At 68.2% G+C, this 25,047-nt stretch overlaps 2 protein-coding genes across 7 annotated transcripts in view; both read right to left on the reverse strand.

The window, feature by feature from the left end:
* Nucleotides 1-25,047, reverse strand: part of PER3 (period circadian regulator 3) — a 147,031-nt gene that overhangs the window by 112,541 nt on the left and 9,443 nt on the right. The gene's annotated exons all lie outside the window — the stretch shown is intronic.
* The window catches only part of CAMTA1 (calmodulin binding transcription activator 1), a 540,293-nt gene that overhangs the window by 64,826 nt on the left and 450,420 nt on the right, over nt 1-25,047 (reverse strand). For all 6 annotated transcript variants that reach the window (XM_084875718.1, XM_084875717.1, XM_084875716.1 and 3 more), the window contains exons 7-10: nt 23,028-23,181; nt 9,301-9,441; nt 6,010-7,835; nt 1,927-2,053 (exon numbers count right to left, since the gene is read on the reverse strand). In XM_084875718.1, coding sequence (XP_084731844.1) covers nt 1,927-2,053; nt 6,010-7,835; nt 9,301-9,441; nt 23,028-23,181 — 2,248 coding nt within the window. The remainder of the gene's footprint in view (nt 1-1,926; nt 2,054-6,009; nt 7,836-9,300; nt 9,442-23,027; nt 23,182-25,047) is intronic.

The following is a 25,047-nucleotide window of genomic DNA, read 5'->3' on the forward strand; positions in this document are numbered from 1 at the left end:
CTCTCCCCGAGCCCGGCCCCGTTCCCAGTGCCAGCCCCTTCTCCGCTGCTGGCCTTCACTGGGGCCTGGCTGGCTGGCTGCCCCCCGACCTCGGGCCTGGGAGCGTGCAGGAGGCAGAGCCCACGCTGGTCTGCTGAGCCCAGCGGCGGGAGCGGCCGGAAGTACCGCGTCCGAGGTCAGGGTGGACTCCCCTCCCCCATTTGGCTCTGTCGGCCTCTGAGGCCGTGGCTCTCGTTGCTCGGTGCTGTTGGTCCGAGCAGCAGGTTGTTAGAAGTCCAGGTGGCGGTGGCTCCCCATCCCGCCTCCCCGTGAGCAAGTGCAGAGCCCTGTCGTGGACGCGCGGGCTCCGAGGTGAGCCAGGTGCTTCGGGGCTGCCGCACCTGCGCTCCCTCCCGCCCGGCAGGGTTGAAAGATGCAGAAACTGAGGCTGAGAGAGGTCAACCACCGACCAGTCACAGGACGGGACCTGCTGGCCCGGGCTGCAGTGCTGGGGGCCGACCCAGCCCCAGCCCAGGATCCGCCAGCCGGGGCCTGGGCACCGTCCAGAGAGCTCGCTAAGAGCAGTTGTGGTGCTGTGTTTTGAGGGTCAGATAACTGAGGTCTGGGTCCCCCGCCGGGCAGGGCCAGGTATAGGAAGTGGGGCTATTTATAGGCTGGGCCGGGCCAGTCCAGGCAGAGGTGATAAGCGGGCAGCTTAACAACCCGCCACCCTCTCCCGGGCCCCCTGCACCTCCTCCGGGCGGGGCTGGGACGCTCCGCACAGCGGGTCCTTGGGAGGCAGCCGGCGGGGGCATGGCCGGCAGAGCCTGGCCCCCGGGGTCGGCTGGTGGAGGAGATGATGGGTTCGAGTGGAGGCTGAGCTTGTGAGCCCAGCGTGGGAGCTGCCCAGGGAGATGGAGAGAAGGAGACTCGGCACCCCTCCTCCCCGCAGTGGAAACTGGCACCCGGCACAGCCGCTGCTGCCGCTGCCCTGGGACCCCCCCTCCTCTCCCCCTCTCTTCCCCACCCGCCACCTTGGCAGAGATCGCCCTCTCCTTTGTGAGGCCCCGGCTTCAGATGGCACAGGGTGGGCCTCTGCCCATGCCACCGCCTCCCTGTGTCGCGGGTCACTGCCTGGGAGGGCGGGATCAGTCGTCCCTGGGGCAACCTGTGTGGGAGGGGCCAAGGTGGTCCCAGCACCAGCCCGGGGACAGAAAGCCCGGGCTCTGGACGGGCTCCTGCACAAATCACGTGCTCCCGCTCCTCCGGGTGCCACGCTGGGGGCCCCTTTGCAGCCGTGGTGTCTCGGTGACCAAGAAAGACAGACCCCCCCTCCCCGCGTGGGGCTGACAGGCCCCTAGGAGGCGGCGAGGACGCTGTCAGACGGGTCACCAGCTCAGCAGATGATGATGAACCCCGAGGACAGCCCCGGGGGCTCCCGCCCCTGAACCCGGGAGCAGATTCCCTGCAGGCACCTCCTCCGGGGCCCTGGGTGGGCAGATGCCTTCGTCAAACTTCCAAGGAGCTTGTGTGGATTGGTCTGAGTCTGACTCCCCTCCCCCACCGCCCACCAGGCTCTGGCTGCTCTGCGCCCCCACGGCCTGGGCTCTCTTAGCCGGCTGGCTCGGGCCGTGAGCGCACGGGAGAGAGGCCCGCATGCTGCAGGGGCGGCCTCTGACCTCACGCAGCTCCAGTGGGGCCACCTGCCCAGCTCCCACTGGCTCCCGCAACCCCTCAGGGCTGCGAGGTTAGAGCTTCTGCTGTGGCCAGTCTGGGTGCACCGGCCCCGCATCACCCAAGCCCCACCTGTCCCTGCCCCATACGGGGTCCATGAGCAGAACGGAGGCCGTTACAACAGCACATCCGGGACCCAGTTCACACCTGAGGGGTGAGGCCCGGATTTACGGCTCAGCTTGCTCGGGGGGCCCGCGTCCAGGCCCCGCTCACCTGGGCAGTAGCAGCGCAGCACTCCGGGCTGGATGAGGGACGCAGGCACTGAGATCTGGTCGAACAGGCAGCTGTAGTTATTGCTGGCTTCTTGCCACGGGCCTGTGATGAGAACCTTCACTCCTCCCTGGAGGGGACAGACAGCGGGACAGCGTCAGCTGCCGAGGGACGAGGGACGCACCCCCTGTGGGGAAGCCCTGGTCCCTGGGGGCCCCCGTGCCCCTCGCTCCCTCAGCTGGCACCCAGCACGGGCGGCAGTGTGACCCCTGACCCCTCCTGCGTAACGCCGGTTCCAGCAGAAGGAGCAGAGTTTTCTAACCTTTTCAGCCCTGACGCCCCTGGGGACCGGCCCGGTGGAACCCGGGGAGGAGGGGGGGCGGGGAAGGGGCCGGTCTGTCTGGGCTGTGGGCAGACCTCGGGGGGCTCGGGTCTGGAGAAGGCCTGGGCACCTCAGTGTCCTGCGGGGACTGATGCCTGGTGGCAGTGCGAGGGCCCAGGACCCAGGTCTGGGGGGATCGCCACGAAGGGGCAGGCCTGGCTCTGGAGATGGCACTTGACAGCGAGGCAGCCGCAGTCTGGAGGGCAGTGGAGGGAGCACAGGAGCCCGCAGCAGGAGGTGCCGGGGCTGTGCGCCCTCAGGCCAGCGGACCAGCCTCCCTGGTGGCTCCTGGCCTCCAGGGCCCCTGGCCCTGCTTCCCCCGGCGCAGAGCTATGGCCCCGCAGGGAGAGGCGGGCTCTGTGGGAGGGGCGGGCTGGGCGTGGGTGCCGGCTGGGCAGGGGCCCCATGCCCCTGACTTTGGGATGTCTGACAGCACAGGCCAGCTCGGGGGGCCGCACTCCTGGTTCCTGGGAAGTGAGAGAGCAGTGGCTTCAAAAGGCCACGGTGACCACGTGAGGAGAAAGGGAGAGGAAAATAACAGCATCCACAGCTGCCGGCAGGAAGCCAGGCCGCTGCGGGGGACAAAGGGCTGCAGAGAGCACTGCGGAGCCAGGGCCTTCTCCATGGCAACCGTGAGCCAGGGCCTTCTCCATGGCAACCGCGCAGGAGGGGCTCAGCATCCTTCGGTTCAGGGGATGGTTTCCATGGCAACCCTCGCCCTGCTGCGCTGAGCCACTGTGACACAGGCACCTGAAGGCTCTAATTGCGTCCTCCCCTGCCGGGTGCCGCAGGAGTGGGTGCAGGGAGGGGACACGGAGGGCTTGGGGGAGGGGAGGGAGCAGCAAATGCCACTGAGGTCGCTGTGTCCTAGGAGTCCCCAGATAAAGGACCCAGATTTCTGATGCACCTAGGGCAGATCCTGAGGCCCAGGGCACCCTCCCCTCCCCCCCGTGTGTTTGCACGTGTGTGTGTGTGTGCATGTGTGTGCGTGTGGCCGCCCGCAGCTGGAGGTGAAGAGAACAGAACACGGAGTGGGAGCTGCCTGTGGGAGGGGGTCCCTCAGAAGAGACAGCAAGGTGGCCCCGGCCTTGGCATTCCTGCAAAGTGGCTGCACCCGACCCCCTATTTACAGACTGGGAGGTGTCCCAGGCCTGGGTGTCCCAGCAGAGCCCTCTGGAGCCTGGCTGGAACCGGGGTCCTGACGCTGTCAGCAGGCAGGCCTCTGGCCGGTGGAGCGGGGGAGGGGTGAGCATGCCAGCCAGGGGGTGGTGAGGGAGGGGAGGGGAGGCCAGCAGAGGAGGGGGTGTCTCTTGCAGGAGAGCCCAGGAGGGGGCCCCTGCTGCCCACTGGGGACTGGGGGAGGGAAGCGCTCCTGGGGCCTCCGCGGAGGTCTCTCCACTCAGCCGCATCGGGTGGCTTCTGCGCATTTTCCAAGTCGCATTGAATCTGAGCTGCTTTTGTTCCCAGCAGCTGTCATCACCCGGGGCTGCTGGGAAACTAGGGCAGATGCTCCCTCCGCGAGGTTCCTGTTCTGGTGCCGCCCTCTGGTGGCCAGCGGCTGAACTGCATGGACCTGCAAGCTGGGACTCAGGGGCAGAACAGAGAGGAGGCCAGGCCTGCTGAGGGCGCTCCCTAAACGCCCTCGCCAGGGCCCGCGGGCCAAGGAGGCCTGAGTGCAGGCTGGGCAGGCCCAGGACCTGCACTGGGGAAGCGGTCTCCCCCTCCTGCCCTTCAGCTCCCGCAGGACTCGGGCTGCAGGGAGCCTCAGCGTGTCCCAGGACCTGATGCCCAGGGACCAGGCTCTGAGCCAAACCCAAAGCCAGCGCTCCCAGCCCTGAACCCTGGGCAGCCCAGGCCCAGTCTCTTTCCTGCTCCCTCGGAATTGCTCTCTCAGCCCCATATGCTTGGCGGGGTGGGGGTGGGGGTAGGGGTGGGGGGGGCAGGGTGTGCGGGGGGGCCAAGCTGCTGGGCTGAGCTGACCTTTCACCCTAGGGACCGTGGTGGGTGCTGGGACGGCACCACTGAGATCAGTGTCCCTGAGGGAGTCGCCCCGAGCCAGGCAAGGGAAACCAGCTGGAACCGTAGAGTCTTGAGGGGGGCAGTTGGGAGGTGGACAGAAGACACAGGTGCTGCGTGGCCAGGCCCCTCACCACACAGGGCAGCTGCCCCGGGACACACGGGGATGTTAACGCCCAGCACCCGCGGCGGCTCACGGCGGGAGCTGCTCTGACCGGACACCGGCCGTGCTGCCAGGCTCCTGCCCGGAGGCGGGGCCCCCAGCTGCTGTCCTGGCGCCTGGGACTGGGGCGCTGGCACCCAGATTTTATCTCAGCTTTGCCAGGAAGGAAGGGGCAGAGCAGGTGTGAGCCTCCTGGCCTTGTCTGTGACACTGAGGCCCACAGTCCAGGGGACCCCACCAAGGTCGTATGTGGTCAACCAATGAGCAGCCTGTTTTCACGGCTGAGGCAGGAGGGCCTGGATAGGGCACTGTGGCCGAGGACTGACACTATTCGCTGACGACATACTGTGGGCCAAAGACTTCACCAAGCTCTCCTGGCACCATGCCTGAGGCAGGTGCCGCTACACCCCCATCTCACAGGTGAGGAAACTGAGTCAGGGAGGCCCAGTATGGCAGAGCCAGGCTTTACATCTAAGCGTGTCCCCTCACCAGAGCCTGCGGGAGACTCGGCAGCAGGTGCCAGCTCTGAGGGGTGCGTTACCTCTCAGGGCACCCCAGCACCAGTCCTGAACTGGGTGGGCATCGGGCCAGGATCCCCTGCCAGCGCCTGGGTCTGGAAGGTGCCTGGGCTGTGGCCAGCATCCCTCTCTGCCCGGCCGGAGGTGGTCTGTCCCTGGCTCAGCTCAGGGAGCCCAGGAGGGTCAGGGTCCTGCGAGAGCATCCTTTCCTTGTCCGGGCAGCAGCCCCTCCCCTCCCCTGGCATCGAGGGAACGTGGCAGTGGCACCGGGGAGCCACCAGCAGCCACCAACTGGGAGAAAGGGCCAATCTGGGCCCCGAGCACCCGGCCGCTGGGCTGGGAGGAGTGGAGGAGCGGGCCCCGGGGTGCAGCGAGCGGAAGGCTGGGGCACCGCCCCTTCCTGGGTCATTCTCGCTGGAGCGAGGGCCAAGGTCGCTGCCTGAAGCACATGTCGCCGTGGCCCACGGGCTTCCTGCAGCTCTGGGCTCGGGGGTGGAGGGATGGGGGGCAGGGAAGGGGGTCCTGGGGTCACAGAACATGCCTTTGACTTTGCCAAGGTCCGACTGAACCAAGCACGTCTGACAGAAGCCTGTCCAGAGGCCGGGCCCTCCCGCTCATTTGCTGGGAGTTGGCTTTTGCTTTGAAAGGTGATCTATGACGCTGACTTTCCAATGGTCTTTTCCAGCTCCAGGAGCCTCCCCCTGCCGCCTCCCCAAAAGCAAAGCAAAACGGAGGCGGCATCTTAACACACAAGCCGGGTGGCCGCGGGCTGCTCTGGCCGGAGGGGCCCCGGCCTCCGCGGAGACCCCTGGCTTAGAGCTACAGGCCGTGGCGGAGACGGAGCCCCGGGCTGGGGCGGGGAGGCACCGCGGACGACCCGGGAGGGCCCGTGTGGCCTTCCTCTGGAGAGCCACCTGCACATGAGCTCCCTCAGCTCCATGGGGGTAACAGGGGGTGGTGAGCAGGTGAGATGATGGTGATGGGGAGGCCCGGCACCTGCCACTCACCTCCGGGTAGGACCACTCCGGGGAATAGTCGGTCACCATGAACACGCGTCCGCTCTGCTGCAGCATCCCCAGGGTGCCCTGGGCCGAGGCGGCCGAGACCACCTCGGCGACGTGCATGTAGGCCATGGCGCCGGCCCCGCCCTCGCCGCCGAGCTGCAGGCCGCCCTGCTGGGGGCTGCAGCAGGGGATGCACATCTCGGCCTGGGCGAAGGGGGCGCGGGCCCCGTCCTCCGCCTGCGACAGCGCCGCGCCGTCCCCTGCCACCAGCGGGTGCCCGTAGAGGGCGCCGCCGCCCCCCTCCACAGAGATGAAGTCGTTGATCAGGTCGGAGAACTGGTTGCCGAAGGAGATGTCGAAGTGGTCCAGGCTGAGCTCCATGTTGGAGGCGCTGCCCAGGCCGTGCTGGGCCACGGGGTACAGCCCCTGCACCACGCTCCCGGGGAGGAGGGGCACGCCGGCCGTGCTGCGGATCACCCCGGGGGTCTCGGGCTGCAGGTAGTGCTCGGAGCCGCAGGCCTGCAGCTCCCCGGACTTGATCAGGCCCTCGCCCCCCTCGGCCACCTGCGAGGTCTCCATGGTGACCTCCCCGTCCGCGGCCATGGCCTGGAAGCTGGCCTGGAACTGCATGAGGTGGAGGGCCGGGGCGGGCTCTCCCCGCGGCTCCACGTGGCCGCTGCAGGAGCTGGCCTGTGCGGGCGCCTCCGTCTTCACCGTGGGCATCACGAAGCCGCCCCCCGAGTCGCTCAGGCTGCCGTGGGCGCCCTGCTCGAGGGGGAGGGGCTTGCCGGCGTCCTGCAGGAAGAAGCTGGGGGAGGGGGTCTGGTGGATGTGGGGGCTGTGGCCCGTCTGGCTGAAGCCGGACGCGTAGTCCTTGTTGGAGTCGATGGCGCTGAAATCCATCTGCTCCAGGGTGGTGCTGGGGCTCAGGCCGCCGCCCGAGGGCAGCAGCCCGGGGCCCGCGCTCAGGCCCAGGGCGCCGGCCGCGGCCGCCGACGAGGAGTACGCCTCTTTGGCCAGCTGCTGCTCGAAGGACGTGTCCTCCGTCTTGATCTCCTTGGCGAGGACGGGCGTGAAGCCGAAGGCCCGCTCCGCGGGCGGCGAGTGCCGCACCAGCTCGGCCTTGAGGCCGCCGCCCCCGTACGTCTGGCCCTGCTTCGGGTTGTTGAGGAAGCAGTCGGGGTCGAAGTTCATGGCGGCCTCCGGGAGCTTCCGGCCGCCGTCCAGGGTGGTGGAGAGGACCAGCTCCTCGGAGACGCCGGAGGGCAGCATGGCCAGGCCGTCCGCGCCGCCCGGGGTGGGGAAGGCGAACTTGTGGCCGTCGGAGCTCATGGCCAGGACCAGGCCCTGCGAGGCGTCGGGCGAGAGGAGGTGGTGGTTGGGGCCGGCGGTGGGGGACATGGTGTACACGGCCTCGTTGGTGACCTCGGACATGAAGACCGTGGCGCTCTGCGACAGGCTCCCCATCACGGAGGCCACGGCCATGCTGGACACGCCGGTGACCACGGGGCTGTCGGCCATGTCAGGGTCGCTGTTGAGGCCGCTGCTGATGGACACGGGCGAGCTCTGGGTGGTGTCGGGCACCTCCACCTGGTTGGTGGACGAGACCTCGGTGCTGCTCTGGTGCAGCAGCACGGGCTTGGCCACCTTGCCGTTCCTCTTCTCGCGGCCCGAGCCCTTGCCGTGGCCGTGCTCCTGCTTGCCCTCCGACACGTCATTGTGCTGCACCTCGGCGTGGCCGCCGTAGCCCCCCGTCCGTGGCTCCACCTTCGGCGAGATGATGCGGTGTTTGGCACTGTTGCACTTGTGATGCGCACTGCTGCCCGCTCCTGTAGAGGCCAGAGGCACAGCGCACACACGCATGCCGCACGCGCACATACACACGCACACACGCACGCACATACACACGTGCACGCACACACACATACACATACACACAGGTACACACACACACACACACACACACACACACACACAAAGAGAGTGTCAGGGCTGGGCTGCAGCAGACCCTGTCTCCGAGCAGCTGGCACCTGGCAGAGCCCCTCCCAGGAGCCCCGGAGCCCCTGGGGCTGGCGTGCAGCAGCCACTCAGGATTGGGGCCTCCTGACCCTGGCCCAGGCTCTCATGTGCCCTGGCCACCACCCCCACCCCCCACCCCAGGCCCCTTTCCTCCGCTCACTTTGCAGGTAGTGGCAGCAGTGCCCCGACCACGGGGGGCTGGGGGAGAGGACGAGAAGGTGTTCTCCAGGGAGACCCTCCCGCCCTCGGGGCGGAGCAGCCGCCGTCCTGCCCAGGCTCTCGCTGGCCGGGCTCAGCTGGGAGGGGAGGGGTGGCCTGGTCCCCCTCTTCACCCCCTGGGAGCGCCCATGCCCACAGGCCAGGCAGCACTGCAGGGAGCCGAGGTGGAGGGGACCCGAGAGCAAGGCATGCTCCCTGGGTCGCTCCCAGGCCCCACGGCCAAAGGGGGCGCAGGCTGCTCTGTGGGCCGAAGGCATTCGGGGCCACCACCTCTGCAGCTGGCTGCCCCGGTCCCCAGCGCTTTGCGGGGCGAACGCCTTCCGAAACGGCAAGGACAGCGCCCCTGCCCGGCTCAGGGGCAGAGACGGAAACGCCCCACGGCGTCCGGGCCCCAGCGGGTCAGGGCTCACGCCCTCCAGGACCCCAGGACGCCGTCTCCCGCTTTCCTCTCCCTCTCCATCCTCATTCCCAGCCCAGCTGGGGAGGGTCAGTTAGCTTTCATAAAAGGGTGAATCCCCCGCCCCCCGAACCCCATGGCAGCCTCGTCACTGTGGTCCCTAAACCCCTACGTGCAGGCAGACGTGGCGGGAAGCGGTGCAGGTGAGAGAAACGCCGTGACCAGGAGCAGACCCCGGATGGAGCGCGCGGGGCCCTGGATGCTCTTGGCAGAGACAGCGGTTTGGCCTGAGTGGCCACGGACTCAGGACTGACCCGGGAAGCAGGGCTGGGACCTGGGTCCCCTGCTGACGTGGCCCGAGGGCACTGGAGGCCTGGAGGGCACTGTGGCGGGGGGACAGAGGCAGGAGCCCCATCCCCATGCACCCCAACTCTGCTGCCCCCACTGCCGGGGGAGCTGCCTCTGCCCAAAGTGGGCGCCCGCCCGCCGGCTGTGGGCAGGATGAGGCTGAGTCTGGCCTGGGGGCCGTGCTGTCGCCTGACCCGGGCTGACCCCTCCCTCACTGGCCATCATGGCGACCCCGACGAGGAGATCCGTGCCGCTGCTTAGCAGAGCCCCTGGGCCGCGGTGCCCGCCCGCCCGCCCGCCCGCCCGCTCACCCAGGCCGCCGGCGCACAGGCAGTTGTGGGTCCGCGGCTGCGGCTTGGTCTGGTGGCTGTCGAGGATCTGCTGCACCAGCTGCTCCACGGAGAAGCCCGAGCTGCTGTTGCCGTTGCTGCAGGTCCACTTGATGCCGTGGACTGGGGAGACAGGGCGGGTCAGAGGCCGCGGGGTGCACGGAGGGTGGGGAGGGCGGAAGCCAGGCCCGCCCAGAGCTCAGTCCCTCCCTCCCTGCTGGGAGGATGGCTCTGGGGACCCAGGAGGAGGCCAGAGGGAGCCCAGGCTGCCCTGCTACCCCCTCCCCCCGCACCCCCCCCCCCCGGCCCCGGGGCTCCCTGCTCTTCCTCCCGCCTTCCCCTGGGATGCAGCCGGGAATGGTCTTCTCCTGTTTCCCCAAGTGCAAGTGCACCAGGTGGCCCTTCATGGGGCCCTGGAGCGGGAGGGAAAGGACCCCCTGGACGGCAGGTCGTGGGGACCCAGAGGGGAGGTGGGGGGGGTGTGTGTGGGAGGGTCGCAGCAGCGTGCTGGGAGGACCTGCCCCAGGCAGTGCTTTCTTCCCCTGACTTCTTGGCCTAGAGGGGCTGAGGGGGCAGGCCCGCGGGCCCACCTGGCCTGGGCGGCGGTGCCCACAACGACTGGCCACCTGGGCCGCTCAGCGCTCCTTAAGTGGCACCCGCATGGCCGGGAGCCGTCTCCCCACCGGCTGGGCAGGATGGGCCGGAACCCCAAAATAAACCGACTCGCCCGCTGAGTGTGCGGACTGGCTGCGGTTCACGCCCACCCGGCCGAGAGGTGGCCAGGCCCGGGGGCAGGTGGGGCCCGGCCCGGCCCTGCGCAGGAGGCTCTGGAGCCAGCCCCGGAGGCGGCGGATCCACAGCCGGCTCCTGGAGGGCCCCAGGCTGCTGGGACGGGGACCCCGGGGAGCAGGAGGACTGGGAGGAGGGGCAGGGCCCAGGTCCTGCCAGGGACAGGCTGTGGCTGTGCGGCTGCGAGAACAGCCTCTCTCCTCTGGCTGAGCTTCTCACAGGGCCCCGGGAAGAGCGGTCTCGGCTCCCGGCTCCTGCCCTGGTCTGGGAGGGACGCCGGGACACAGATGTACCAGGAGCCCGTCCACACAGGGCGGAGCCCGCTCACACTCACACCGGAGTGGGGCCAGGCTTCGGCCTTTCCCTGCTGTGTGGGTCTGAGCAAGCCGCCAAGCCTCTCCGAGCCTCAGTGTGCGCGTCTGTACAATGGGAACCTAATCGTATCTGCCCTGCACACTGACGCGGAGGAAACCCGATGGATCTGCCATCTGGGCACGTCACGTGTCCCCAACAAAGAGCGCTGTTGTCACAGCCGCTCACGGTGACGGTGGTGACCCCCAGCACGAAACGCCTGCCTCGGCGGCCGGCCGATGCCATGGCAACGCGGGTGCCTGTGTGCAATCTCAGATGCTCAGCCTCTGCAGGCGGACAGGGGGGAGCTCCAGGCGTGTACCACGTGCCCGGCTCCGTCCGCACCGGGGTGCGGAACGGCAGTGGTTTGGCAAAGAGGACCCACGCGTGAGGGTCGGGATCTGCCAGGATCCCCCTCGGATGCTTTCCCGCCGCCCCTGCCCGCTGCTTGCTCGTGGTCCTTGCCCTCTGTGCCACCCTAAAGAGGCCCTCCTGGCGCCCATGGGGCTCGGCCGCCGGCATCTTCATTGGCACCGGGGCCCACGGTCCTGTCCTGCGGCTGGTGGGTCCCAGCAGGTGATCAGGGGAAGGGGTGCTGATGGCTCTGCCCCCAGCTCAGCGAGCTGCCTGGCTCTGGGGGCAGCTGTGTGCGCCTGTTCGGAGCGCCATGGGTGGGCATATAGGGGGTGGCGGTGGCTTCACCACCCGCCTTTCCTCCAACGGGCAGCCTCGGCCTTGGGCTCCCTCGGGGAGTTCGGCAGCGCAGGAGGCCCGGGTCCTGCTGGCTCCGCTGCCTCCCCCCGGCAGCTGGAAGGAAGGCCAGGCTGGGGCTGTGAACTCATCACAGCTCCGGAGCCCTCTGCTCCGGGAAATCCCACATGGAAGGCAGGTGATGGCACGGGCCTGGCGGAGGCAGGGGCGAGGGTCAGGGCCCCTTGGGGAAGACCTTCCCCAGACTCCTCCTCCTGCAGGTGAGAACCCGGAGCGAAGTGGGGGGAAGGAGGGAGAGGGAGGCAGAGTGCAGGCCTCGAGGGCCCTCCCCCGGCACCGCTGCACACACATGGTCTGTCCGCGCCCGCCCAGCACCGGCGGAGACTCTGGCGTCCGTGTCCGGCAGTGCCAGGGTCTGAGGAAGCTCTCAGGAGACTCAGTGCAGGCGGGACGGAGCACACACAGCCCGAGTCTCGTTCCTCAGCTCTGCGGCCGAGGAGGGCCGCCTGGAGCTCACGGGCGTCACGGGGCACCACCCGGGCGGCTCTGAGCAGGCGCCCATCACAGCCCCAGGCAGGTGCTCTCAGGGGAGCCCCGGGGCCCAAGGTGCCCGGACCAGGCTCTGCTCGGCTGCCCCCTCCTGCTGGGAAGGCTACACGACGAAACCAGGGAGCAGACAGCCTGCAAGCAGGACTCTGGATGTCCCGGAACTTCCACATCCATGTGCAGCCCGCCCCCCGCCCCCCGCCCCCCGCCCCCGCCCTCTGGGGAGCCCCTCCCCGCGGGAGCTGTTAGCCCGAACAGCAAACACCATCAGGACGGCTAACGCCACGCTCCGCTCCCGCCAGGCAATGGATCAGCGGGAAGGGAGGCCCCTGGGGGAGGCGCTTTGAGCAGGACGGTTAATAACCTCGCTCGCTGACACCCCCCAACCCCCTCCCCCCCGGACTCAGCACAGGGATCTGCGTCGAAAGTGCACTTGACAAAAAGCAGGGCCATGGCCTGGGTGGGGGCATCGAAGGGGGAAAGGGGATTCCCAGGAAACCGCCTCCTGGGGGCTCTGGTCCCAGCGGGCCCCCTCACCGAGTCTCGGTGGAGGCGCCCAGGCCACAGAGGACAGAGGATGGAGGACGGAGGACGGAGGAGCGTTCCGGCCGGTCAGCGTCCCTGGGCCGCCCCAGCGGTGGAGGGGACGTGTTTGCCCGGGAAGCTCGGCCAGGGGAGGTCCCAGAGGGGGTGGGTGCGGCCAAGCTCAGGACAGGAGCGGCCCTGCTGGCCCCTGGAAGTGGGGGGCCCCCGTGGCTTCCCCAGCAGGCCCTCCATTGCCTGGGCCACATGTGCCCGGCCAACACTGGCTCCGGCTGGGCCGCCAGCAGCTGCCCCGTGTGAGGACTGGTCCACGCCCGCAGGGACCTGGCGGGTGCCCACCACTTGCGCTAATCACCACCCCTGGCTAGCCCGCGGCGGCGCCCGGCTGATATGAATAATCAACAGGAAATCAATGGCAGCAGCGTGGGGCCTGCTTTGGAGAGCATCTTCTCAGGAACAATTTGCCCGAGAGGCGGCCGCCCGCGGGGAGAGTAATTGAGATGTGGAGGCGGGGTTGGGGGGAGGGTGGGGTGACCCCATGGGGCTGGCTGCTCCATCCCCGCCCTGGGGAGAGGCTGAGAGCTGTGGCTGGGGCAGACGAAGCTGTCACCCCTGCATGGACAGAATCTGCGCCCCAACATGCGCAGGCTGGAGCCTGACCCCAAGGGGACAGTGTTTGGAGACAGGGCCTTTCGGAGATGGACGGGGTGGAGTGAGGGCCTCGGGTGGGAGTCCTGTCGGAGGAGGAAGAGGGAGCAGGATGGAGCACACGCAAGATGAGGCACATGAGGACACAGCAGGAGGTGGCCAGCGGCAGGCCCGGAAGTGGGGCCTCCCCGGAACCCTACCCAGCCGACCCACACCTTGATCCTGGACTCCGCCTCCGGACTGAGAAGATTAATTCACTGAAGCCGCAGAGTCTGTGGTATTCCACCCCCCGGCACAGAGATCACATCTCTAATCTCTCAACAACCCCCTGAGGAGAATTACCGTCGCATCTATTAATTTGAGAACCAAGACGCGGGAAGTTATGTGACTGACGCTGCAGAGAAGGGGCGGGAGGGGCTGCAGAGCCAGGCTCGTCCCGCTGCACCCCTCCTGGGGCCCAGGCCCGCCTGGATGGGGGAGGGGCTGCGGCCCCCATTGGGGGGGTGGAATTCCTTCCATTCAAAGCTAGACTCACGTCACTGCCTGGAGAGGGTGTCCAGGTTACAGGGGTGGGAGCTGCGGACTGGGCAGGAACCTGGGGCTGGGCCAGGTGCTGACCCCAGCCCACTGCCCACCTGCCGTGTCCTGCCCTCTGACTACGGAGGATGCCCCCGTCTCACAAGGACCAGGCTCTGAACCCTGGCTCCTCCCTTGTGACAGCTGGGCAGCCAGGCCACCCAGACCAGGGAGAGGCCCCCGGCCGGGCCCCCAGGTGCAGGGGAGAGGGTGGTGTGACCTGCCCCTGGAGGGTCTGGAGCTAGCAAGAGAGGGCGGGGGGCCTGGGCCAGGAGCCAGGAGCCAGGAGCCAGGCTCAGGGCTGAACCTGGGCCTCTGGGTCCCTGGAGGCCTGGCCGCCTTCAGAGCGGAGGAGGGAGCATTTGGGGGAAATTTCTCTGAGAGACAGAGAACTCAAAGGAAGACTCCGCCCAGAGGAGGTGGGGCGTTCGGGGAGCAGCGTTTGGGGGTTGTGGTGGGGAGGGCACTCACCCCGTCAGAGATGGGGACCCAGGGGCAGCTTCCTCTTGGCTGTCCTCTGACACTGCGACCCTACGGGGTGGTGGGACTGGACTGAAGGGCAGAGCGGACCCCAGCTCAGCGCCTGAGCTCGCTGTGCGGGAGTGGGGGGCTGCACCCAGAGATGCCGAGAGCCTGTCAGGCTGGCCTTTATGCGGGAGATCTGATTCTGCTTGGCCTCGGTTTCTGCACCTGCCAAATGGGCGCCCCTCCATGGCTCACCTGACCACGTCGCTGTTCGCTAAGGGACTTTACAGACACACAGGGGAGCGGGCCCCCACCCAGGACTGGGGTCAGGGTGCCCACAGGAGATCCGAGGCCGCCAGGGTCGGGGCCCCGAGGGAGAGGCCCTTTCTGCTCTGAAGCATCGGGCCGGCAGCACGTGGGGCCGGGACCGCACAAGGACACGGACATACAAGGCCACGGCCCCGCCCCGGCGGTCACTCCGAGAAGAGGGCCGGGTGGGCCGGAGCCTGGTCACGGGCGGGCTTCTCCATGCTGCGTGAGCAGGTGACAGGCGGCACGCTGGTGACAAAGACACTCCCACCCAACAGGGGCCCCGTCCCGCTGCCCCGTCAGCCTGGGCGCGGCCAGTCCTGCAATGCCCTCCGCCCGCAGAGGCCATGAACAGGGCGGCCTTTTTTCTGTTAATTCTCGCCCGAGGACATTTTCCCATCGATATGTAGGGAGTGGAGGAGAGAGGGAGAGACAGAGGCAAACGTCGCTGTGAGGGAAACCCATGGGTGGGCCGCCTCCCGCACGAACTCCAACCAGGGCCCAGGCCGGGGAGGAGCCTGCCGCCGAGGTCCGTGCCCTTGACCGGAATGGAACCCGGGCCCTTTGGTCCGCAGGCCGGCGCTCTGTCCGCAGAGCCAGGGTGGCCAGGCCACAAGGGGGCCCTTTTCGCAGGCTGCCCGGACAGGTCACCGTGGAGACGGACGGGCGCACGGCCATTTGGCTGGACAACGGCATAAACTGGGACGCTCCCCGGCCACCCCATTTAGGGACCACGTGACGGCGGCGGGGTGTGTGTGTGTGTGTGTGTGTGTGTGTGTGTGTGTGCTCCGCGTACTCTCCATGCATGAATGGGCCCGACTGGATTCCTCCGGGTTGTTGACACGGGAAGGCTGTCTCCATGGCAACAAGGTCAGTGGGAAATGGCAGCGGCGTCGGTTTAATTCTCACTGTATTCTTGTTGACAGGAATAAAGGCCCTGCTTCTGATTTCTTGGTTCAACTGGATAACATTTTCATTAGATTTAACTTCTCGCATCCAGACACCCACACACTATTCAATTTCCCCGTCTCGCCCTCAGCTCTCATTCGCCGCGGGTCCTGAGGACATTTCCAGAAATCTCATTTCCCGGAGCTCGGGGACTGGCTGGGACGTGTGCGCCGGCTGTGAGGGAGCTGGCCGTGCTGGCTCTGGGGGTGTGGGGGCGCGGGGCATCAGGACCCCACTTTCTGTCTCCAGTGGTAGCGGCGCCGGAGAGGGCAGAGGGCAGAGGGCAGAGGGCAGAGGCTGAGACAGCACAGCCGGTCCTGTTCCGGTGATGACCTCCGACCTCGGGGGGAGGGGTGGGAACAGGGCTCCCCCAGGAGGAGCCCTGACAGCTCTGACGTCAGGAGACCCCGGCCGCCCAGAGGACTCCTAGGGGCTGCTGACCAGCGGCCTGGGCGCCGTGTTTGAGCCGAGGCCCTGCTCTCGGACAAGGCCGCGGCCTGGGGGCCGGCCCAGGCTGTCGGAGCCCCCGGCGTGCGCAGGGTCACATTGGTTCTGCACGCTGTAGCAGACGGTGAGCTCTCCGATGGTCAGTGACGTCAGAGGCGCAGTTTGGCCGAGAGAGAGAGAGAGAGAGGAAGCAGTCCTCCCCGCCAGGAGCCACGTAGGCCCCGGAACCACCTTCTCAGTGGGGCTAACAGCAGCCCCTCCCCCGGCCCAGGTCAGGGGACAGGGGGCAGGAGTGACCCCGGCCTGAGCAGCCCCTCGGGCCCCTGGCAGGGGCGGGGGGAGTGGGGGGCGGGGGGGAGCTGGGATTGAACATGATTCCAAACGGGTTCCACCTGCTTCTTGCAGACCTTGGGCTCAGGCGCCTCCTCCAGGCGCCCGGAGGCGTCACAGGGAGCCGGGTGCCGCTGACGGGGAGGGCGCCTCTGGGCCCCTGACTGGCCCAGAACCTCCCATTTCCAGAGGGAACAGAGAGAAGCGGGAAGCCTGGAGGTGTCCATGTCGGCACCAAATCCCCACTTTAAGGAAACCACCCCGCCATGAGCAGGGCTGTGTCGCTCCGGGTCAAGGTCAGGCACGTTGGGGAGGCCCCTACCAAGCTGAGGGCACGAGGGGATGCTAGGAAGGAACTGGGGTTTGGGGGGGGGGGGCGGCACCCAAGCAGCCAGAGTGGCACTAGCCAGGGAGCGACAAGAAATCAAAAGTGTGTCTCTTTCTGTCCTGCTCCGTAGGGACATTCTGCTGAGTGAAACTGAGCAGAGGGAGAAAGGCCTGGTGCTCCCTGCGCATAGGAAAAGGAGGGCCCCCATTAAGAGGAGCCTTGCCCGGAGGCCCCCCTGCTCTCCTCCGGGCAGGCGGGAGGCGGAGGCGGGAGGCGGAGGGAACAGGAGGGCACTCTGCCAGGACTGGGGGCTTAGGAACCCTCCCGGCCTGCTCCCTGGACAGCAGCTCTGACCGAGGGGACACCGGGGGCAGGGAGTCCTCTCAGGCCCTCTCCATCATCAGCCCAGCAGGGACCCCACTTCCCGGGGACACAGGCTGGGAGAGAACCTTCCATTCCTCTCGGCTCCATCCCCTGGGCCCGGGCCCGGGCCCACCATAGGGACACAGACGTGCCTCCTTTGTGGCACCCAGGGGTGTTCTCAGGACTTCGAGTCCATAGTGTCCGGCCGGACCCCACACGTGCCTGGCCCTGACAGCTCCCTTCCAACCCACGGGAAGCGGTAGCGTCGCAGGCCTTACCCCGGAGTCTGCGGGGAGACCTCGCACGGCCCCACACACACCCCATCCTTTTACAAGTTGGAGATCTGCACAGCCGCCCGCGCCTGCTCCTTCCCAGCCACGGGAGACAGCTGGTGTGTAACCGCCCGTGGCCTGCGCTCCATGGGCTCCCTGACTGGCCTCTGGCCGCCCCTGCTGCAGGCCGGGCGCTCTCAGAAAGCTCCGGAGTCCTGCCTGTTAAACACGCAGGCGCCTGGGGCCGCTCAGGCCCGTGGAACCAGGAGCCTCGGAGGCAGCAGCCCGCCTTTTCACCAACCTGCCCGCGTGTCTGTGACGTGGACCTCTGTCCCTCACGGAGCCCGCGGCTGCCCAGGTTGTGCGGGCCGAGAGGACCGGGCGCACCTCGGCCGCTCTGGCTGCCCTGAGCCCCAGGGGTGGGCGGCCTGGACGTGCCTGATAGATCCTCCCTTCCTCCAACTGATGGACAGATGTAAACTCCACCTGCAGCCGGACATTCCTGAGCACTGAACCACCCATCAGCACCTGCCAAATGCCCTGAGCCCCCGATTCCTAAGTCCCTAGGTCCCTAATCATAGGCCTTCCATGAAACCACCCATCAGCGTGTGCTGAGTGCCCTCACCCCTTCCCTCTCCTCCCCTTAAAGGTGCTTGTACCCCGGCCCTCGCTCCCCCCCCCCCCTCTCCAATAAAGCCTGTGTCCTGGCATCCCGGTCTCTGGGCCTCTCAATTTCATCTTTCAGTGCCCAGCTCATTCCTGACTCCTTGTCCCTCACTCCTCCTTTGAGAGGTGGGGGCACTGGGAAATGCTTCCAAGCAAACACTTCTGGCCGGAAATAAACCCTCCGGCCCTTTCAGATGGCAACCCCCTTTCCCCAGCCTGACCCCCCCCTCCCCTCCCAGCTCAGGTGCCCCGCCTGCTGCTCCCCAGGCAGCACCTCTGGGCCTCGCTTTGCTAACTGCCCCTCCAGTGCCCACAGATGGTCAGGGGAACACCAGCCCCTCACCTTGCACCCCCAGGTGATGACTGAGGCGGAGGAGAGGAGCTGTGCTCCAGCCCCACGCCAAGCCCACGGCCCCAGAACCGCAGAGCAGGCCTAAGACGCCTCCCCACACATCCCAGGCTCCAGGTCCCCGCAGGGCTGGGACAGTGCCCCGTCTGCAGGCTCCAGGGCCTGGCTGTGGAGTCTGGCTCCTCCAGCGGGTTTGCCTCTCCGAACCGCTCTGCTGCTACTAACCACCAGGTGGCGCTAACCGATCAGGAACGGGGTTTGGTGCAGGGCGAGAGGGGGTGGGGGGAAGGAAAGCTTTTGTTGATTTTACTTCTTGATATTTCTATAATCACCAGGATTACAATCTAAGCAAAAAAGCAAAACAAATAAACACTTCCCCTCTTGCTGGAGCTTTGGTCTTTGTCTGGAAAAGGATGAGAAAACAGCAGAGGCGCTGACTGTACAGCCCAGGGCATGCGTGCTGTGGCAGGGAGGGCCTGGGGGGCTGAGGAGGGGAGGGGGAAGGTGGAGGCCCTGGAGACAGAGGCCCTGGCAGCTTAACTTGCGGGTGAGGAGCTCCCGGAGAGGCAGGCGCCGCTCATTAGCCTGCTCCCCTCTCGTCTCTGCCACCCCAGCCCTTCCTCAGCAGCGCGAGGTCCCCGTCTCCGGCCTTGCCGGGTCCCTGGGGCTTGCTGTGCTGGCCGTGCAGCTGCAGAGGGTAGGAAAGAGCTCCCGAGAGCACATGGGGCGGGGCTGAGACCCTGGCCCCCCAAACACCAGAGGCTGCAGGTGCCCGAGGACCACAGGTGACGGTAACTCAGGAGGGCTGGGAGCCTGGAGAGCACCCTCCAACCCCACCCTCAATGTGGGCCCCACCCCTTCAACATGACCTCTCCCCACTGCCACTCCACAGGCCTCCCTCCCCCCCACGGCCTCCCTCCCCTCCACCCGGCCTCCCTCCCCTCCACACGGCCCCCCTCCCCTCCACATGGCCCCCCTCCCCTCCACACGGCCCCCCTCCCCTCCACACGGCCCCCCTCCCCTCCACACAGCCCCCCTCCCCTCCACACGGCCCCCCTCCCCTCCACACGGCCCCCCTCCCCTCCACCCGGCCCCCCTCCCCCCCACACGGCCTCCCTCCCCCCCACACGGCCCCCCTCCCCTCCACCCGGCCCCCCTCCCCTCCACATGGCCCCCCTCCCCTCCACACGGCCCCCCTCCCCTCCACACGGCCCCCCTCCCCTCCACACGGCCCCCCTCCCCCCCACACGGCCCCCCTCCCCTCCACCCGGCCCCCCTCCCCTCCACACGGCCCCCTCCCCTCCACACGGCCCCCCTCCCCTCCACACGGCCCCCCTCCCCTCCACCCGGCCTCCGTCCCCTCCACACGGCCCCCCTCCCCTCCACACGGCCCCCCTCCCCTCCACACGGCCTCCCTCCCCTCCACGGCCCCCCTCCCCTCCACACGGCCCCCCTCCCCTCCACACGGCCCCCCTCCCCCCCACACGGCCCCCCTCCCCTCCACACGGCCCCCCTCCCTTCCACACGGCCCCCCTCCCCTCCACACGGCCCCCCTCCCCTCCACACGGCCCCCCTCCCCCCCACGGCCCCCCTCCCCTCCACACGGCCTCCCTCCCTCCACCCGGCCCCCCTCCCCCCACACGGCCCCCCTCCCCTCCACACGGCCTTCCTCCCCTCCACCCGGCCCCCCTCCCCCCCACGGCCCCCCTCCCCTCCACCCGGCCTCCCTCCCCTCCCCACAGCCTCCCCCCTCCACACGGCCCCCCTCCCCTCCACCCGGCCTCCCTCCCCACACTGAGCACGCTTCCTGCCAGGCGGGCAGGCGGCACAGAGCTATCGGGCACGCGCCCCACTGTCAATCAGGGCGGGGAGGACTCCACCGGCCCAGCCCTCTCTCACGTGCTGGCAGTTTGCTGGGCCTGAGGCTGCAGCGTGCTCAGAGCAGCTGCATTGGAACAGACCCCAGAGCTTCCAGGAGGAGACACGCTAAGCGTTAGGTCCCGTTGACTTGGATTCTATAAATGCCAACCCACGGACGGGAACTGAGCTGACCCTCAGCCCTGAGCCGAGCAGGTCTCCGTGGGGGTCCGACAGGGGCCCCTGGCTTGAGCTCAGCTCCACTCAGCCCCGAGCGACTCACACGCACAAGCACAACCTTAGTCCCCAAAGCATGTTAGGATGGTAGTGCTTAGCAAAAGACTACACTTCCCAGACTCCCTTGCAACCAGGGGTGACCATGTGACCAAATGCTGGCCAATGACCTATGAATAGAAGCATGGGCACTTGGGCCCTGTCCTTAAAGGGGAAACGATTGCCCTCCACTTTCGTCTCTGCTTCCACTGGTTGGAATGCAGTTGTGATGGCGGGAGCTGGAGTTGCCATCTTGGGCCACGTAAGAGACGGCGACACCCTAGGAACGGCAGAGCGACCAGCTGGCAGGAGCCCCGATGGCGGATCCCTGACCTTGGCCTGCCACGTCAGCCTCCCACTGCCACGTGAAGAGAAATCGCCCTCTGGTTTTTGAAGCCTCCGGTCGCGTGGCCTTTGCCCGGCAGCAGGGCCCACACTCTCCCTAGCAGGGGAGGGCCTGCAGGGACGGAAGGAAGCCTTTGGAAGCACCGGGGAGTTCCTATCGAACAGCTCTGGCCACACACACGCGCTTTCCCCCGTTTCCGTTTTCACTCAGGCCGGCACCCCCAGGCCGCAGGGTTAAGGCGAGCCCCTGGGACCGGACACGGCTGCAAGAGTCAGGGCGGGTTCCCGGTCCCTCCGGCTTCCGGGCGTTTGTGAGACCCCGAAGCCGGAGACCACAGCCCTGCCCCGCAGCGGCCGAGGCGGAGGCTGCAGATCCGCGCTCCCCTCGCCGCCGCCGAGAAGACAGCGTTTTGATTAAACCACTGACAACTCTGCTGTGGGGCAGAGAAATGGGGAAACATCGGGAAATCAAACCGTGAAGTCTGGAGGAATGTGATTTATGTGGAAATGTGATGAAGCTGATGTGTTTGGCTCCTGACGCCTTCCTGGCTCGCCGCGCCTCTGCTTCCCGAGCGCGCTGGTCCTGCCTGTGCCCGGCCTGTGCCCGGCCTGTGCCCGGCCTGTGCCCGGCCTGTGCCCTGCCTGTGCCCTGTGCCCGGCCTGTGCCCGGCCTGTGCCCTGCCTGTGCCCTGTGCCCGGCCTGTGCCCGGCCTGTGCCCTGCCTGTGCCCTGCCTGTGCCCGGCCTGTGCCCGGCCTGTGCCCTGTGCCCTGCCTGTGCCCGGCCTGTGCCCGGCCTGTGCCCTGCCTGTGCCCTGCCTGTGCCCGGCCTGTGCCCTGTGTCCGGCCTGTGCCCGGCCTGTGCCCTGTGCCCGGCCTGTGTCCGGCCTGTGCCCGGCCTGTGCCCTGCCTGTGCCTGGCCTGTGCCCGGCCTGTGCCCTGCGCCCTGCCTGTGCCCGGCCTGTGCCCGGCCTGTGCCCTGCACCCTGCCTGTGCCCTGCGCCCTGCCTGTGCCCGGCCTGTGCCCGGCCTGTGCCCTGCCTGTGCCCTGCCTGTGCCTGGCCTGTGCCCTGCTTGTGCCCGGCCTGTGCCCTGCCTGTGCCCTGCCTGTGCCCGGCCTGTGTCCTGCCTGTGCCCGGCCTGTGCCCTGCCTGTGCCCGGCCTGTGCCCGGCCTGTGCCCTGCCTGTGCTCTGCCTGTGTCCGGCCTGTGCCCGGCCTGTGCCCTGCCTGTGCCCGGCCTGTGCCCTGCCTATGTCCGGCCTGTGCCCTGCCTATGTCCGGCCTGTGCCCAGCCTGTGTCCGGCCTGTGCCCGGCCTGTGCCCTGTGCCCTGCCTGTGCCCGGCCTGTGCCCGGCCTATGTCCGGCCTGTGCCCGGCCTGTGCCCTGTGCCCTGCCTGTGCCCGGCCTGTGCCTGGCCTGTGCCTGGCCTGTGCCCTTCCTGTGCCCGGCCTGTGCCCTGCCTGTGCCCGGCCTGTGCCCTGCCTGTGCCCTGCCTGTGCCCTGCCTGTGCCCGGCCTGTGCCCTGCCTGTGCCCTGCCTGTGCCCGGCCTGTGCCCTGCCTGTGCCCTGCCTGTGCCCGGCCTGTGTCCTGCCTGTGCCCGGCCCAGGCGGCACCGAGGGCTCTTCTCCCCACACTCGCTGGGCCCTGCTCCACGCTGCGTGTCTGTGACCAGAGCCATGCACACACGTGCACTCCACGTGTCTGCGTGCTGCCGGGCTCCCGCCCCAAACCCCAGAGCCCCGGGTTACGAGATTTATGGGGTCGGTTGTAGTTTCACACAATTTGCTCGATGCTCCGCAGACTTCAGTAGGCCTTTGGTCCCTCCAGGTAAGTGTCAGAGGTCCAGCCTGGCGTTCACGGAGCTTAACCCCATGTCCATTGGGAGGGGACGCAGCCTGAGCCCAGAGGCCCGGCCAGCTGGCTCAAGGTTCCTGGTGGCAGCCGCAGCATCGGGGACAAGCTGGTCGGAGCCTTTGAGGCCGCACAGACCCCTCTGTCCCTCCTGATCCCCATCCCCGACCTTGGGACGAGGGGGCCCCCCGATCTGAGCACTGTGGGGCTCTCAGGATTAGGGGGCTATGCCAGGTGCCCAGGGGGCAGGAGAGGCCATTGAGCTCCACTAGTGGCCGCCAGGAGCCACGGCCCAGCTTTCTGGACTCAGGGGAGCTTTGCACTGGGCGGTCCGCACCTGACAGCTGCTTAGGGCACACGCTGTGCGGGCACCGTGGAAGCCAGCTCCGCACCGTCGTCCCTGTGCCTCCCAGTCGGGTGCCGAGGCCTCCAGTCCGGGCGCAGAGGGCAGAGGCAGCCAGCTCCGGGCCACCCTCCCGGGTCCCCAGTCCCCCCTCCCCATCCCCCGCCTGCCATCCAGGGGGCAGTGGTCCCCGCTTTCTGGGCTCTGCTCCCCCGAGTGCTGCTTTGTGCCTCTGAGCCTCGCTGTCTCACCTGTTACATGCGCCCGACATTCTGTGCCCTGCCTGTCGCACAGGGGGCGTGAGGGTCAAGCGGAAGCGGGGTCCCTGTGTCACTGCCATCCCCCGGCCACGGAGGGCCTGGCCGCCCGGACGCCGCTGCCGGGCCCCGGCTACTCACACATGGGCTTCAGCTGGCCGATGAGCTCCTCCTTGGTCCATTTGGCCCACTCCTTCTTGTCGGTGTTGATGGAGCAGAGGATGGGCCCGCAGGGCTTGCCGCAGTCCTCGATGGCGGGGACGTTGAGATAGTGCACCAGGACGATGTCGGGGTTCTGGGGGGAGAGCAGAGACCGGCAGCATGAGGGGCATGGGGTGCACCGTCCCCCCCTCCGCCAGCAGGCACAGGCCGGCCGAGGGTCCGCACGCCTGCCTCCTCATCCTCCGCTTCCTCATCCTCCGCTTCCTCATCCTCCGCTTCCTCATCCTCGGGGCCGCTGGCACGCACTGTCGGGGGGATCCCTGCGCCCAGCAGCAGCCCTGGCGCCCGCCCGCCCGCCGCCTCACCCCCAGCCCTCAGGTGCTACTAGAACTGTCGCCAGACACTGCCCAGCTTCCCCTGGGGACACAATTGCCCCGCGGAGAACGCCGCTCTGCACACGGAGTAACGAAGGCCCGCACCCGCGGTCAGACACAGCCCTGCCCACAGGCGGACCTCCGCCCCCTCTCCCTGCGGGGAATCTGGGCCCCAGGGTTGAAGGCGCCCCGCGTCTGAGGGTGGGTCCCTCTCCCTGTGCAAACAGCCTGTCAGCAGGGCCCTTCCGAGCGACACCCCGGCGGTGGCCGTCACTCACTCCCCTGGGCGCTCGGCCCGGGACCTCCCTGAGCTTCGGGACGGGAAGAACTCTCCCGCGGGGACCCTGAAGGCACCGCTTGTCCCCGGATGGGTCGGCCTCGTCCCCCAGACTCAGTTCCAAACGCCCTCGGTCCCCCCCTGCCGGCCACCAGCTCCAACGTGCAGGGTTCGCCACCTCCCCGCACCCCGACCCCCTCCGGGGCCTCTCGTGGCCCCAGAAGGTCGGGCCGGGCCGCTAGTTTGTGAAAAGCAATCACATCGCTTTGTAACGCAGCCTGCAAGACCAGAGAAACCTCTCCCGGGCCAGGGAAGGTGGCGATCCAGCGAGACCCCGCAGGCGAGCAGGCGGAAGGTCCCTCCCGTCACTCTTCCCAGAGCTGTGGCCTGGCTTTTCCCGCCGGACACCCGGCCGCGCGCTCCCACGGCCCCCGGGGCTTCGGGACCCCGCTCAGGGGGCTGGGTCTGCGGCCGCCTTTCCGGATCTGGCCAGAGCCACGCCATGCAGGGCTGTGGGGTCCGCCAATGCATTAGCAAAGGCTCGAGATGACACGTGACCAGCGCAAGAACGGCGACTGGCACAACTTAAACCGCTTTTCAATGGGGGTCCTTCCTCGCCAACGCCAGCCGCCCCGCAAACCTCCTCAGCACGGCCCCAGCCGCCCCGCAAACCTCATCAGCACGGCCCCAGCCGCCCTGACCGGCCGCTTTTCTGGACGGCGGCACTCATGCTCCTCAATAGTGTGAGGACCCGCCGTGGGCGCGGGCACTGCCCTCCGAGCGCCATCAGCGCTGGCCCCTTTGCTGCCCGCTGGCCAACAGGGGGGGAGGGAGGATAAGGGGGTGGGGGGGTGCAGAGCGGGGCCAGGCAGGGCGCCCTCCGGCCACAATGAGGGGCTGAGCCCAGAGAAGCTGGGACCTGCCTGAGGCTGTGTCTGGCCAGGGACAGAGCCTGGGCCGGAAGCCAGGATTCTGACTCCAGATTCAGGTCCTGCCAAGACACCTGCTGGCCGGTCCCGCTTGGTCTCATGCTTTCCCGCCTCCACTTCCCTGCATCCTTGCCTTGTGCCCCGGGGGGAGCGGCTGCAGAACTGCTCTCCCCAAGGCACGGTGGAGGTGGCCCAGGAGGCCATGGGGGGCACACCTTGGTGCCTGCCCTGTGCTCTTCCTGCCACGGCCTCTGGGCTGCGCCTCTCGGGGCTCCTGCTTGAGCTGCGCCTGGGCGGTGGCAGCACTGGTTGCTGAGCGAGACGAGGAAGGATCAAAGGGCTGCGGGGCCGGTGGGCGCCCGGGGCTGCTCTGATCCTGGCCCCGGAGCAGGAGCTGGGCCCTGCGGGGGACACTGGAT

Source organism: Pipistrellus hanaki (assembly GCF_964339955.1).
Source record: "Pipistrellus hanaki genome assembly, chromosome: 2".
NCBI lineage: Eukaryota > Metazoa > Chordata > Mammalia > Chiroptera > Vespertilionidae > Pipistrellus > Pipistrellus hanaki.